The following is a 16,638-nucleotide window of genomic DNA, read 5'->3' on the forward strand; positions in this document are numbered from 1 at the left end:
GTCAAAGTCACAGCCTAGGGAATTATGAAGTGTCAGAGGCAGGATTTGAACTTAGATCATCCTGGCTCCAGGCCCAGTGCTCTATCCCCTGAGTCACCCAGCTGCCCTTGCTTCTAGGATTTTCAGTTCAGTGTTGGATAACACTGCTGACAGTTGCCCTCCTTTTTCCACACTTGATCTTCTTGGAAAGGCTTCTACTTTAGAACCATCACAGATAATGCACGCTACTGGCTTTAAATCAGTGCTTTTTGTCCATTTAAGGGAAAATCAGTTGATCCCAATACATTGAAGTGTTTTTGATAGAAAGAATTACTGCAGTAGATATGGTATTATCAAAATATTTTTCTTCATTGATTGACATAAACATATGTTTATAGTTTACTTTTATTATTTATATAAACAATTATGTTAGCCTTTTTAGGATAAACCATAATTGCATCCTAATATAAATTCCATTTGATCATAATGTAATATACTGGTGTAACCACGTTTTTGTTTTTGTTTTTGCAAGGCAATGGGGTTAAGTGATTTTCCCAAGGTCACACAGCTCAGAACTAGGTAATTATTATGTGTCTGAGGCAGGAATTGAACTCAGGTCCTCCTGACTCCAGACTGGATGCTCTTTCCACTGTGCCACCCTACTGCCCCTGTTGTAATCTGTTAGCTAGTATTAGATTTAGAATTTGAATGCACATTCCCATAGAAAAACTCAATTGGATACCATAAAAATTAAAGGAGACATTAATATAATAATATAAACTAATATTAATTAATATAATTGAGTGTAACAACCCCATTAAGTTAATAAATAAAACTAGGAGTTGCATTTAAAAATAACCAAAGTAGATAAACAATTGGAAAACCTGATTTTTGAAATCAGAGAAGGAAAACCAAATCACTAATATCCTAAAATTAAGGTGAATATTTCACTAATGAAGATGAAGTTAAAGCAATTATAAGGAGGGTTTTTTTTAGCTCAATAATATGAACATAAATTTAGCAATTTAAGTGAAATGAAAGATTTATAAAAACATCAATTGCCTAGATTAGCAGAAAAGGCAATAGAATGTTTAAATTGTCCTATTTTAGAAAAAAAATAATTGAACAGATGTTATATGAGATTTCAACCAAATAAACTACAGGACAAAATGAATTTCCTTGTGAATTGAATCAAATATTAGAAGATCCACTATTTCTAATACTGAAAAAATTAGTTGCAATAATAGACAAATAATGAATCCTACCAAACTCCTCTAATGAAAAAAAAAAATGATTCTGATAGTCAAACCCAGAAAAGAAAAATGAGAGAGACAAACATTGTCTACCCTAACAGCAACATGGGGGTGATGATCACCCTTAATGGACTTGCTCATTTCTTCAGCGCTGTAATCAGGGTCAATTTTAGGGTATTTGATGGATAATACCATCTATATCCAAAGACAGAATTGTGGAGTTTAAACAAAGGTCAGATTTACCTTCAATTAAATGTGAATCAATTACCTTCAATTTAAAAACAGGTGTCTTATCTACTAGGTAACTTTGCTATCTCTTATCTTTTATTTTTTCCTCAAGGATATGATTTTTCTCTTAATACATTCATTTTGGATTAACGTATTGCACGGAAAGAATGTACTGACTTCAGTTTGGAGAATTGGGGGAGGGAGGGAGAGTGGGGGGAATTGTAAAATTCAAAACATTACAAAAATGATTGGTAGAAACTTCTATTGCATGTAATTGGAAATCAAATAAAATTTTTATATTAAGCAAAAACAGAAAGAAAATTATACTTAATTTCATTCAAGAATATGGGATTGGTAGTGGTGGTTTTGTGACTTATCAGTAAAAATGTATTGATATATTGCTACCATCTTTTTGCTAATGTTTTATTAAAAAATTTGCATCAGTATTCTTTAGGGAAATCGGTCTGTAATTTTATTTCTGTTGTGACTCTTCCTTATTTAGACATCAGCACCATGTTGGTGTCATAAAAAAAATTGGTAGGCCTCTTTCTTTGCCTGTTTCCGCAAACAGTTTCTATAGTCCTAAAGTAAATGTTCTTTCAGTCTTTAGTCGGAGTGATTTTTAATCCATCTGACCTTGGGGACTTTTCCTTAGAGTTCATTGATGGAACTCCCAGAACTCCTAGAAGCCTCTATCTTAGCAAAATATGAAGAGGGAAATGAGGGAAGACTGATGGTTCCCCTTAAATCTTCCCAGAGTCTTTTCCTTTTTCCAAAGAACTGTTGGCCTCTTCTATTTTTCCTTTTGAACCTCTCAGTCACAAATATCTAAAGTAATTCAATGTGTGAACACTCTGCAAGTTTATTAAAGAAGTCTGGATCTCTTATTTTCTATCTTTAGTTAATTTTTTCCCCTAAAATGTGGTTCTTTAAGAATTCAATTTTCTCAATGGTTAATCTGGGCAATTTATATTTTTTCTAATATTAATCCATTTAATGTAATTATGGGATTTATAGGCATACAGTTGGGTTTATCAGCTCCTATTTATTGCTTTTACTTTTTCTTCATTAGTGACAATTTCAGTCATTTGGATTCTGATACTGTTAATTTGATTTCCTTTCTTTTTTGTTTATCAGATGAACCATAAAGCAATTCTAAGTTTTATTTATTAGATTAATGATTTTCCTGTGTTCAGCTTTATGAATCCCTCATTTGATTTTCAGCATTTCCAATTTGGTATTTATTGAGGATTTTTAATTTGTTCTTTTTCCAGGTCTTTCATTGGTGTGCTCTGTTCATTGATCTGCTCTTTCTCTATTTTATGGATGAAACATTTAGAGATTCACACTTTCCCCATGAGCACTGTTCTGGCTGCATCCCATAAATTTTGGTGTCTGATAACTATCATTCTCTTTGATGAAATGACTCATTGCTTTTATGATTTATTCTTTCAAGGACTCATTATTTGGCATTAAATGAACAAGCTTCTACAGATTTTTGATTCTTTTTTTCCTTGGCACTTTATGAAGTATAATTTTTGTTTTGTCATGATCCAAAAAGGATGCATGTATTATTTCTGCCTTTCTGGAGTTGATTGTGAGTGTTTTTGTGTCCTAATACCTGGACATTTGTTGTGTAGGTGCCATAGGCTGCTGACAAGGCATACTCCTTTCCATTCCCGTTCAATGATCTCTAGAGGTCTAGCATATCTAGCTTTTCTAACATTCTATTCACTCCCTTATCTTAATTCTTTGAAGAGTCAGATCTTCTGGGCCTCAGTTGCTGATTTGTTCAAAATGAGAGGCCTCTTGCAGTCTTACCTGGACACCACCATGCTCCCCCTTTACTCAAGTGAGGCAGACCTTCCCTGGAGTCCTGCCAAGTTATCTTGTCCTAGAAATTTGCTTCACCATGTCCTTTTGTGGGTTCTGTCACTTATAGAGATCATTTTGGGGCTTAAATTAAAATTGTTTCAATAACAACTGTGGAGACTTCAGGCGACCTCTGGCATTTTTTGCCACTATCTCATGACATTTGATGGGAAGAAATACAATAAAGTGTTGGAAAGCAGGAATGGATCAGTTTGTGTTTTGCTAAAAAACACAAAAGAGACAATGTTTAATTTGATCATATTGCATAGAGAATGACAATACTTTCCCACCTGTGGGAGTAAGAATCCTGTCAATGTCTGAGACGTGTAACAAGGATTAAATGAGAGCCTATCTTTAAAGTTAGAAATACCCGTTGTTGTTATTTTTGCCTTACGAATCTCTCCTTTTACACATTCTATATCCCATTCATCTAACGGCAGGTTACTTGTCCTCTTGCTAACCTTCAGACTTAGCAACTCTTTCCATTCTCTTCTCTGGTATCTAAGAAAGGTCAAAGATCTCTGAAGCTTCCTCAGAAAATTCTCTTTGACCTCTTGATGCTTCTCTTAGGTATTCTTTCCACAAGCTCCATGAAGGATCAACTTGTACAAGCCATGTGTCCCAATCCATTGGCTATAATGTTCTTCAATCCTAAATGGAATACAATGATTATAATCAAACTTAAATCTTCCATTGATGCAGGTTGAATTTTGGAATTCCAAACCTTCAAACATCCTTCTTCTTTTTTGACACCATCTACATCTTCTGGGCATTCTAAAGTGATTTTGATGTATCCAGGTCTGTGTAGTTCTCTAATTTATTTCTTTAATACAGAAACCTTCAAATGTTTCTTATATAATGATTGCAACCCAACAGTAATTTGTGCAAGAATTTCTAGGACAGTAGTCTGCATTTCCAATTTTCAGAATCATCTTTTAAAAAGGGAGGGCCTCATGTGTGAGTTAGGGCTGCCCCCAACCTGTAACATGGGTGAGTCATTGGGTGACTGACTCAAAGGGTCTCTAGTCTTTTTGACCCCCATCATTCTCCAAGGGACATTTCATCCCAAGAGAAGATGCAAGAAATTGAGACCAGTAGTCCCCTCTCACCTCTCCTCAATGAGACAAGATATGAGTGAAGAATTAGATCTATGTTCCTTCAAATGCTATTAGTGTAGGGGATATGACTTAGTTCAGTCTTACTACTGGGGATACCAAAGCACCTAATATAAATGCTACTATGCTCACACAGTTTGAATAGCAAGAGAGTCTCAGCCAGAGACAGTTCTTGAGCTCACTCAAGGGAGAGTTCTAGAAGTCTCTAATGTAGCAAACTTAATGAGCAAAATGATGGAGGCTACTGGTTTCTCTAATGACTTCTCAGAGTCTTCCTTCAGCCAGCTGAGATAGAGTTCATCCTTCCATCTTTTTCCTTGAAACTGTAATTCAGATGTTCCCAAAGCAATTCAAAGTTTGAATTCTTGTCAAGTTGACTGAACAAAGCTAGAAATACCAGTTGTTGTTATTTCTGCCTTATGAATTTCTGTTAATCTGGCATTGAGACAGACAACGAGAGCATTGCATTCATCTCTACCCACAAGGAGTCCCATAACAATAGGTTCAGGGTCTGAGGTCATGTTCCTTTGAATCTTGTGAGGGGGAAGAAACCTATTAGGAATGACTGATGAGTCCATTGCTATTGTTGGTGAGAACAAGGGTAACCTCTCATTCCCTTTCTTTGATCACAGTTGATCCTGTAGACCATAATTTTTAAAACATTCATGATCCCTTTCTCTTCCTGGATGTATTGGCCTATTTATAGCCATCTTTAGCATAGTGGTAGCAGAAGAAATATCTTCCATTCTGGTCTGGCCCTGGATTCTGGTGTTTCTGTGAAGTCCTTCCCTGAGGCAGCTCCTGCAAGGTCATTTCTTCATCAGATTCCTAGTAGGAAGAGATGATATTAGTTGACATTGAGTATTTGTCATGTGAGACATTTCTTGACATGTCATTCACATGAACAAGGATTTTACATAATCTATCTGTTTATAGCAAGTCATTATGTGTTTTGGGTCTATGACACTCCATGTAGATAGATTCTTTTGTGCCAGATCAGTTCCATAGACCATAGCTAGTGGGGTATTCTGTCAAGCCCTAGAGGGTAATACTCTTTATTCTAGTCTGAATAAATTGTTGTGTCCCCGAGACAGAATCTGGGATGGAAGTTTTCCCCTTCACCAATTTTTTTTCCCAAACCTAGTCAGCGCCCCTGCTAATTTTGGGGCAGGTCCAAATATTAATACTCACTTCTTCATTCATTCAAAATAAATAATTTCAGGGTTTCATTCTGTTAGGAATTTTATGGAATCCTGACTTGTCACTATCAGAGCCTGTCATTCTTGAAACCCTTCTGATGAATTCACTTCTCAGTCCTCTTTGGAGATTCATTTGGTTGCTCTCTGATTTTGCAATTTGGCTTCAGAAGAAACTTCTCTATGTATTTCATGACAGCTACTCACCATCTGAAGTACTGGTGAAGGGAAGTCTGTCCACCATGACGGAGCATTGTTGAATATTTCCAGAGCCACACTGCCATTTGAATTGTGCATGCTTACTTTTTAAGACTAGATCCTTCCTCTAGAAAGACTTTTCCTAATTTTCTTAGATGTTCCTCATGATGTTTGTCAGACTGTTTTCATTAGCCATGTATTCTTTTCAAGATATCTGCAGTTTATTGTGAATATGAATCTCCATAAAATAAGTTTTTTTAGGGGGTTTTTTGCAAGGCAAATGGGGTTAAGTGGCTTGCCCAAGGCCACACAACTAGGTAATTATTAAATGGGACCGGATTTGAACCCAGGTACTCCTGACTCTAAGGCCGGTGCTTTATCCACTATGCCAACTAGTCGCCCCAATAATAAGTTTTTAAGTACCATTTCATATTTGCTTAATTTTGCTCCACAATGCCAAAATGAAACTGTCCATCAGATATTTTAATTGATTCCTTCAACACAAAGCAAAAACAGCAATAAGATCAACCAAAGTGATCATTACATTATAGATATTATAAAACATTAAAACACTGATTCTCTTATTAGACAACTAAAATTAAGATTCTGACAATAAAAAATTCTCAAAATAATAAATGCTTCAAATCTCAAGCCTTGAACAATAAAGCAGAAAGTCCTATTTAAAAGTCATCCTTACCTCAAATTTAAACCCTCATGGAATAGCATGTATGATATATATGCATATCCATATGCGTTCATGCATGTATATAGTCATAATATGCATAGGTTAGATGAGATTCCCAATTTGAGTCTTTCATTACCTTGATTAAGCCTAGGACATCAAGAAAATGGCCCCTAATCTCCTGAAACTTCTCTTCAGTTTTAGACAGCTTATTTGAATTGGAAACTTTTAAATTCAGTTGAAATTACTACGAACCCACAGGTAAACAATCCTCCTTATATGTAAATAGACATTGTGTGCTCTTTTAACCATAATAATATTCTATTTAATTACTGGTCTCTTGGTATTTCTGACAAATTCAGTAAATTAGAAAACCATGAGTAAAAAAATAAAAGATTCTGTTATACTTTCTGCAGTTAGACAATCATAGTATGTGGAAGGTGGTGGAAGAATAAATGTTTGGATTTATTTCCCTCAGACTCAATTCTACCTTCCATGATGCCCATAAACCAAGGACCCTCCTTGGCACTCCTTTCTCTGCCATAACTCAGACTTTCTTTTGCTCTAGGCTTGCTCCAATTTCTAGAATCTAGACTCCCAGTCTTTTCTCAGATTCTCAGATGACTTTTCCATTTGTATCCATACTGACTAGAGTGTGAGACAGTTCTCTCTCATCATGGCTTTGATTAACTCTGATTCAAATATTATAGAGGCTGTTCACACTGAGGGCTAATTATGTGTCAAAATCCAAAAAAAAAAATTTGATGGTAGTCAAGACACCAAAGACAAATGGTGATCTTGGATTTCTGTTAAATGTGGCTCTTGGCAGGCATTGATAGTTGTCTCTTATATCTTAATCACTATACTCCAAAGAAGATTATTAATTTGACCTAGGTGACTGCCAGCCCTTAGCTTAGGCTCTTAGACCTAGCCCTTCCTTCCCAACAAAAGCACCACTAAAAATATTGAATATAGTTGAAATCTGTTCATGCAAATATGAATCTGTGAACCCACTGTTTTGAGTCCAACTCCCACCAAAACAATCAAGCTCATACCAATAAATTCTTGAGAAAAGACATTAGTCATCCTTGCCATGAGTCCTTGCTACATGGTACAGTTAAATTTCTGAGTTCTTCCCTAACATTTCTCACTAAGATAATTTTAAAAAGATTTTCCTCTTCCTAGTCCCCATGGATGAGAAAGTCATGTCCAGATGTTGCAGCTTCCATGTTTCCTAAATATCTATCTAAGTTTCAGCTCTGAAGGCCTTTGGGACTTCCACTGTTACCTTATAACTGAAGGAATGAGCTCTTTAACCCAGGAGAGCTCTCAGCTGAAAGAAGAGAAATGATCTCATCAAAGCGAAAATTCTCCCAAGGCTCTAGATAGTCTACATAAGAAGTTACTTCCCCCAAGTTTTTATCCTATTATCTATCTCATTATCCAAGAACCACATGAGCCCTTTGTGAGTTCAAAGCTTTTCCTATGAATTTGTTTCACCAATGAAAAGTCATTGGTTCCTTTATAAATACTGAATCATCCAAAAAACCGCTAGATTTGGTTGGAAGTCCAGTTATCTATCTTTTCACTAGGAGTCAGTGTAGTAAATGTGATATCTGGATAGCCCATGGATAGTATATGGGGAGAATACGATATATGTGTATGGGATTTGGTGGTTGGGGAAAGGGTGTAATTCTGTTTATGCTCATGTATGTACCTGAGGGTTTGATGTGAATTCAGGAAATTCTGAAGGCATTTGGCCATCAGCTACTAATTCATCATTACCTTCCGTCACTATCCTCACAAGTGAATTATGGGCCTACACTTCATTCCTATGAAAGAATATTGAATGTTCTTTTTTTTTCTTCTTCCATGATATCTCCAACTATGCCCACTTATCACTCCAAGAACATGTACCTATATAACATAGTAGTGGGGATTATCTTCTCTTCTCAAATTGGAGTTGGGGTCTTTGGAAACTCTCTGTTTCTCTGCTGCTTTGGCTTGACTTTGTTCAGGAGTAACAGGTCAAGGCCAATGGAACCCATTGTGGTTCAACTTATGCTGACTAATACCATAGTGCTCCTCTCCCAGGGATGCCCACTAGTACTCTTCCATTTACAGAAAGGATACTTCCTGGGAAATGCAGGCTGTAAAATGGTATTTTATCTTCATCGTGTTGGCCGGGGCCATTCCATCTGTACCACCTGCCTCCTGAGTGTCTTCCAGGCTGCCACCATCAGTCCCAGCCACTCTAGGTTGGGAAAACTCAAAGTCAGAATTCTGAAGTTCATCAGGCCATTATGTCTGCTCTGCTGGACATTCAACATGATTATAGAAATGAATGCACCAATGTATATAACAGAATCAAGGAGTGTCAACAGCAGCCATCAAGGTGGATTGGATCTCCTTTATTGCCATAGGGAAAGGGCACCTAAAGAGCTTACCATCCTCCATTCCCTTCGAGACATCTTCTTTGTAGGATGCATGGTCTTCGCCAGTGGTTACATGGTATTTTCACTGTATCGACATCATCAGAGAGTCCATCATATTCACAGTAGTTGCCTCTCTCCAAGAACATTTCCAGAGGTCAAGGCCACTCAAACCATCCTGCTGCTGGTGAGCATCTTTTTCACTGCTTACTGTATCAGTTGTGGTCTCACACTTTACAAAGTGTATGCAATATCTTCTGGTACCTGTGTAGTCATTGTGGCTACATTCATTGCATTGTGTTTTCCAACCATCAGCCCCTTTTTATTGATTCACAGGGTCACTCAAACATCCAAGTCTTGCTGTACTTGCTGGTAGAGGCCACATCTCTAGCCTTGGAATAGCAGTCAGGATTTGTGAGTCAATTTGTAGTTTTGGGGTAAGATTCATTAGTGAAGATTTCTAGGATCGGTCCTGACTGGGCTGTCCCTGACCTTGTAAAGTAAATCAAAATGAATCGGGATCTGTTGTAGTAGGTGATGTCAACTTTTCTCAGTGTTAAGTATCTGGGACAGAGAATGTAAAGAAGGACTTGGGGCCACTAGGAATACAAGCTTTTAGTAACTTCTAGTATTCACTCTTCCCTGCCAGACCCCAAAGTCTCTAGTCAGCATCATCAGATAGTCCTTCTGCTCCAGCACTCTGCATTTCACTTATCTTTTTTTTTTTAGGTTTTTGCAAGGCAAATGGGGTAAAGTAGCTTGCCCAAGGCCACACAGCTAGGTAATTATTAAGTGTCTGAGGCCGGATTTGAACCCAGGTACTCCTGACTCCAGGGCCAGTGCTTTATCCACTGTGCCACCTAGCCACCCCAATTTCAATTATCTTTTCTTCCTTTATTCCTCACACGCTATCTCCCATCTTCATGCTTTTGTACTGGGTAAAGTCTCCTTACTTCCTCCTATGGTCTTATTATGTACATTACCTCATTACCTACATTCATAGGGTCTCTCTTCTTTTAGATGAAATTTAGATATTGCCTTTGTGGGAAGCCTTTAACACTCTTTCACTTTCCTAGACATTCCTCTTTTATAAACTACCTTGGAATCAATTGCTTTGGGTAAACTTGTATTTATTTACTTTGTATTTATGCTGCAGAAATTCATTTAAGTCCTTCCTGTTTCCTCATTACAATGTAAGCTCCTTGTTCATGGAAAGTTCTGCTCTACATATTGTAATCCCAGCTCCAAGTCAAGATACCGGCAAATAGTCCCTACTGAATACATACTTGTTGCTTCATTGGTTGATAGGGTTACCCAAAAGGAGTGAGTGGACTTTTTTATACCCTCCTCACAGCAGCCATTTTGTGCCTATGATATATGGCAGGTCAAATCTGTAGGACAATGAGGAGTGTCCTTTACTGAAAAGAGCTCCAGATTTGGAAGGAGAAACCCTGGGAGTTCAAACATTACCTAATTAAGATCCATTGTAAAGCTCACACATTTTTATAGCATCTCCTTTTGTAGAAATAAAGAATTGGAAATTCGGGGGATGTCCATTAATTGGGAAGCAGCTGGATATGTTATAATATAGGTCTGTTATGGAGTATTATTGTTCCATAAGAAGTCAGGAATGACTGGTCTTTAGAGAAGCAGTGGAAGAATTACATGAACTGATGCTGAGTGAAGGGAACACAATGAAGCAAACATATTACACATTAACAATAACATTATGAGTTGGTCAACTAAGATGGAAGCAGCTTTCCCAGCATTTCAGAGAAGGGTAACCTTGGGAGAGCTCTTATGGACAATGCCATTTATATCCAAAGGAGAACAAAACACAGAGTCTGGACATATACCATGATCACTTTTAAAACCTTTCTTGAGATTATCCTTACTTTCTCTTGGTTTTCTTTCTTTCCCTTTAATCCTAATTCCTCTTAAACAAAATGCCTAGTATATAATAAATATGCTTTACACAAATGTGCATGTATAAATGTTACCAGATTGTTCCCTTCCATGGAAGGAATTGGGTAGGGTAAAGGAAGGTAGTAGAATGTGTAACTCATAAATCTGCAAATAGATGAATGTTGAAAAACTCACATAGCTTGTAATTGGAAAAATAAAATAAAATATCCCAAAAATGACCCTGAGTAGTCAACATCAGTTGGCTGATAAAGTCATGAGTTCTGAGCAACCATCCCACTAAGATTCTGTTCCAGCTGGCCCTCATACTGACCAACTAACCCAAGGGTCGTTGGGGACCCTACATGATCTGGGGAAAAGCCAATGATAGGTACTTTATGATCTAACTAGAAAATGCCTTGGAGCAATTCCAAAATATAAAGAAGCAGCTCTCCCAATTGAGTAACAAGGAAACCTATACAGTCTCCTTACCTTAAGGCAATGGAAACATCTCAGGGCCTGGTAGGACATGCAGCACTGAGTTTCATCTTGCATCCTGTTTTTTTTTTTTATTTTCTTTTTTAAGATTTCTTTTTAAGATCACCAGTCAGTGGCCAATTGCCATAGCATACAGATAACATCCCAGGATCCTGGTAGAGGAGTGGAAGAGGGGTTTCTCAATACTTCCCTCCTTCCTCCCCCTTTCCAAGTGAATGACAGAAATGCTAGGCATCATTTATGAAGCACTTCGGTACATGATAAACACCGAGGAGAAAAAGAAAAGCAACCAATGGCTGCTTCCCATCAACTCATAGTCCAAGGGGGGAGACAAGAAGAAAAGACGTCTTGTATCCAAGTTAGAGAAAGGATGGAGTGGAAATGATCAGCAGAAGGAAGGCAGCAGGGTTCAAGAGAACTGGAGAAAGCTACCTCTAGAGAATGGGCTTTGAGATGGAACTTGAAAAAAGAGATGAGGAGGAAGAGCATTTCAGGCATGGGGGGACAGCTGAGAAAGGACCTCAAGCCTTTAGGGGCAAAATTTCATGGAAAGGAATAACAAAGAATTCAATGTCACTCAAGCTAAAAGTATGAGGTGGCAAATTAGGTGGCAGAAGACTGTAAATGCAGGTCATGAAGCGATTTAAATGCTAAACACAGGACTTTATATTTGATTCCAAAGGTGACTGAGAAGCACTGGAATTGATAAAATGGTGTGGGGGGGATCATCATCTATGAATCCTACATCATATTTTGAGAAAATCTGGTCATACTTTGCTTTAGGAAAAGCTCTCTGACAGCTAAATAGAGGATGCATTAGACTAGTGGGAGGTATGGGGCAAGTTGCCCCACCAATAGGTTCTTGCTTTGTGTAATAGTTCAAGTATGAGTTGATGATGCTCTACAGTCTACCGCTAAGTGATGGTAGAGTAAATGGAGAAATTTAGTTGTTCCTGTTGTCATTCTGTCATGTCACACTTTCCCCTCAGCTCCTTCTGTTTCCATTATCACTTGAAGGATGTGCCAGTTCATGTTCATTGTTTCTATGACAGATAATAAAAAGAGTTAAATGCTAAACGAAGATTTTCTTTTTTTTTTACATTTTTTTTACAAGGCAATGGGGTTAAATGGTTTGCCCAAGGCCACACAGATAGGTGATTATTAAGTGTCTGAGGCCGGATTTGAACTCAGGTACTCCTGACTCCAGGGCTGGTGCTCTATCCACTGAGCCACCAGGCTGGCCCAAAACAGGATTTTCTAGTTGATCCTAAAACTGAGGACTACTAGAATTAATTAATTAGTGTGGGGGAAGGGTACATACATCATAACTGCTTTCAAGCTTTCTGAACATCAGGGTCATTTCCAATGAGTCATGTCTTCTCATTATTCATGAAAGTATTCAAATTTCAACTGAAATATTGTACTTTACAGTGAATAGTCTGAATTAATTTCTTGAAGTGATCTGATGTCTTTGCTGTCTGAGGGACTCTTGAAAGTCTTCTCTAACTCACAGTTCAAAAGAATCAATTTAGTGACTATGTTTTCTTTATAATTCCACTATTACAGTCACACATTACTACTGGAAAAACTATAGGTCTGAGTGTTTGTTAGTATGGCAAGGCAGTGGCTTTACTTTTTTAGTCTGCTGCTCCAGATGAACCATGACTTTTCTTCCAAGGAGAAGGCATCTTTTAATTTCCTGGATGAAGACACCATCTTCAGTGATGGTTTGAGCAACAGAAAATAAAACCTGACACTGCTTCTATTTGTTCTCCCTCGGCTTGCCAGGAAGGGATGGGACCAGTTACTAAGATCTTCATTCTGTGAATATTTAGGTTCAACCAAGCTTTTACAGTCTCTTCTTTCACCTTCACCAAGAATTTCTTAAATTATGCACAGGTGAACTTCAGAAAATCCTGGAAGGACTTCCTTCCATGACCTCATGCTGAGAATAGACTTAAGTCTTCTCAGTCATTCAGTGAGGAAAGATAATTCCAAAAGACTTAGGAGAGAAAATTCCACCCACATCTAGAGAAAAATCTATCGAGTCTGAATGGAGACCAAATCATATTATTTTCTTTCTGGAAAACTGATTTTTTTTCTTTCTCATTTTTTCTCTCTTTTCGGCTGATTCTTCTTTCATATCATGACCAATATGGAAATGTGTTAACCATGATTGATCTCTATCAGTATATATGGTATTGTAGGGAAGGGAAGGAGAGAGAAAAATGTGGAACTCAAAAGCTCATAAAAATCCATGGTAAAACATCATTGCATGTAATTTGAAATAAAGGAAATTAAATTTTAAAAAGAGTTTTCTTCATTCCTTTTTCACTTTCTGCCATCTCTAGCATCATCTGCATATCTGAGATTGTTGCTATTTCTCCCAGCAACCTTCCTTATTGCTTTCCATTCATCAGGTCTGGCATTTCAAACTATGTACTCTGCATATAAGTTCAGTAAAGTCAAATTCAAATAAATAAATCTTGCCTTGCCTTAATCTTTTCCCAATCTTTTTTTTTTTTAGGTTTCTGCAAGGCAAATGGGTTAAGTGGTATGCCCAAAGCCACACAGCTAGGTAATTATTAAGTGTCTGAGGGCAGATTTGACCTCAGGTTCTCCTGACTCCAGGGCCAGTGCTCTATCCACTGTGCCACCTAGCTGCCCCATGTTTTCTCAATCTTAAACCAATTGGTTGTTCCATGTTTGGTTCTCACTGTATAGTTCTGCCTGTTGCTTCTTACCCAGCATTCCTCAGGAGATAAATAAGATGATCTGGTCCATCCATGCCATCCAGGAGTAGACAAAGATGGTTGGAATCTCCACAGTCAAAGACTTTAATGTATTAGGTGAAGAGAAGGACATGTTTTTTTTTCCTGAAACTCCTTTGCTTTCTGGATACTCCAGGGAATGTTGGCACTTGGATCTCTAGTTCCTCTACCAATTCTGAAGCGAGCTTCTTCTTCTGGACATTCTCAGTCCACATAGTTCCGAAGCCCAGCTTGAAAAATTGAGGCATAATGTTCTGGCATGTGACACGAGTGAAATTGCTTGGTAATTTGGACATGCCTTGGCATTCACTTCTTTAAGATTAGTTTCTCATCCAGTGGCCACTATTATATTTTCCAAATTTATAGTGGAACCATGGGTCAGGGTCCTGTCTTATTACTTGCTTATGATATTTCAGGTGCTCACTGTTTGCTCCCAGTATTAGGATAATCCAATCAAGTCCTGCCTATTGCACCAGTGATCCTACCTGGGGTTGGGACCCTCATTACTAGCCTGCTGCACCTCTGGCTCGAAGAGCCAGAACTGAACTTTGCTGAGGCTAAGAATTCCTTCTGGCTTTCCAGTTCTCACACTGCTGAGCTATAATCCCCTTTTATTCACAGGAAACAGCCCTTCACTCAAGTTCTGTAATATCTTGATTTGCAAACTTGCTTCACTTTTTGGGGGGTTTAGGATCTCTTTGGAAGCTTCACTTAAAGCTGTTTTAGGAAAAACTCCCAGAGTTAACTATGCTCATGCTGCCATCTTGACTCTACTCCCTGAATTTTATTTGCTTGAAAATGCTTGGAAGTCTTTTTCTTGGAGTCCTCAAGGTGATTGTGTGAGAGATGAGTTAATCTGTCTACTAGACTCCTTGTAGAACCTTGCATTTGTATTTCTCATTTCTTTCAGTCTATCCTTGACTCCCAATATAAAACTGCTCCCAGTTGTCCTTGAATGCTATTCCAAAATTTATATGATCCTCCTCACCTTGGGGTACAGAGAAACTGAAAGATGAGCTGCTTTCATTATCTTCTTATTCATTTCTTCTAAAGTGTTTCTTTCTCTTCTCCTTGACTTTATGCTCCTAATTTGAAGGAATTAAAGGGTACCAAAGGATAAACCCTTTGGAGTTTTTGTTTCTCATTTAGTAGCTTCTGTATTTCCCCAGCATTTTCACCAAGCCAGTCTTGATGTTTTCAAAGGTTCTGACCCAGATGACTCAATCTTCTCTTAGGAAACATTCCCAAAGTGATAATCCTCATGAAGAAATGGTCTAGACACATAGAGAATATTGCTTACTGGGACTGTATGATTAAGAGTGTGTGTGTGTGTGTGTGTGTGTGTGTGTGTGTGTGTGTGTGTGTGTGTAGTGTATAAAAAGGAGGCCCAATGTGGCTCAGAGGTCAAAGTTTAAGGCTTAAGTATCATCCTTGCTCTAGTCCCTGAAAATCTGAAGCCCGTATTGCCTCATCCATCAGTGTTCAAAGATATGCAAAGGTCATTTTCTGATAATGAAATCTCACTAATTAGCAATCATAGAAATGCTCTAAATCAGCATTGAACGGAAAATTCAGTTTAACACAATCTTGAAATTGGCCAGTTTGATAAAGTGGGAAAGTGACCAACGTTAGTGAGTGTATTGTAAAATTGGGATATTAATGCATTGTCTGTGAAATGTAAAGTGATTCAACCATTTTGGAGACAATCTGGAATTATGGCCTAAAAGGAATGAAACAACCTAGACCTTTTGAGCAGCAATACTACTACTTGGTCTATTTTTGTTTTTTAGGGTTTTTGCAAGGCAAATGGGTTAAGTGGCTTGCCAAGGCCGCACAGCTAGGTCATTATTAAGTGTCTGAGACCGGATTTGAACCCAGGTACTCCTGACTCCAAGGCTGGTGCTTTATCCACTACACCATCTAGCCACCCCAACTTGGTCTATTTTCAAGGTTGATTTTGGACAAAGGAAACAAATCTATTTGTACTAGAATGTTAACAGCAGCTCCCTTTGTGATGGCTGAGAAGTGGAACTTGCAGGGATTCCCATTAATTGGTGAATGGCTGGACAGGATTTAGTGTATGACTGTGATGGAATGCTACTATGCTATAAGAAGTGAGGACCCTGTGATTTTAGAGAAATATGTTAGTACTTAAAGAAAATAATGATGAGTGAAATGAGTGGAGCCAAGAGAACATTCTATATGGTAACAGCAATATTCTTTGAAGAATCACTTCGAGCAAATAATTTATTTTGCCAATCATATATATATATTAATTAAAGGGTACTAAAGGGTAAACCCTTTGGAGTTTTTGTTTATATATATATATATATATATATATCCAAATTGGATTTAAAGGACTTCTGTAGAAAGATGCTTTCTGCATCCAGAAAAAGAACTGATATATAGACATATGTATGGAATAATTTTATAACTATTTATCTTTCTAGTGATCTATCAACTATCGATCTATCATTCTGTTGATCAATCTAGCTCTCTTTCTTATTTGTGT

The 16,638-nt window shown here is 37.6% G+C and overlaps 1 protein-coding gene across 1 annotated transcript; it reads left to right on the top strand.

Annotated features, from left to right (window-relative positions):
- The first annotated feature begins 8,434 nt into the window (after positions 1 to 8,434).
- LOC141510522 (vomeronasal type-1 receptor 1-like) lies at positions 8,435 to 9,331 on the top strand. The gene has a single exon (XM_074220264.1). The coding sequence runs from the start codon at positions 8,435 to 8,437 to the stop codon at positions 9,329 to 9,331; it is 897 nt and encodes a 298-aa protein (XP_074076365.1).
- Positions 9,332 to 16,638: the final 7,307 nt, after the last annotated feature.

Source organism: Macrotis lagotis, chromosome 1, assembly GCF_037893015.1.
Source record: "Macrotis lagotis isolate mMagLag1 chromosome 1, bilby.v1.9.chrom.fasta, whole genome shotgun sequence".
Lineage (NCBI taxonomy): Eukaryota > Metazoa > Chordata > Mammalia > Peramelemorphia > Peramelidae > Macrotis > Macrotis lagotis.

Excerpts from the sequence above, each read along its gene's own strand:
- LOC141510522 (XM_074220264.1), top strand. The coding sequence starts at position 8,435 with ATGTACCTATATAACATAGTAGTGGGGATTATCTTCTCTTCTCAAATT.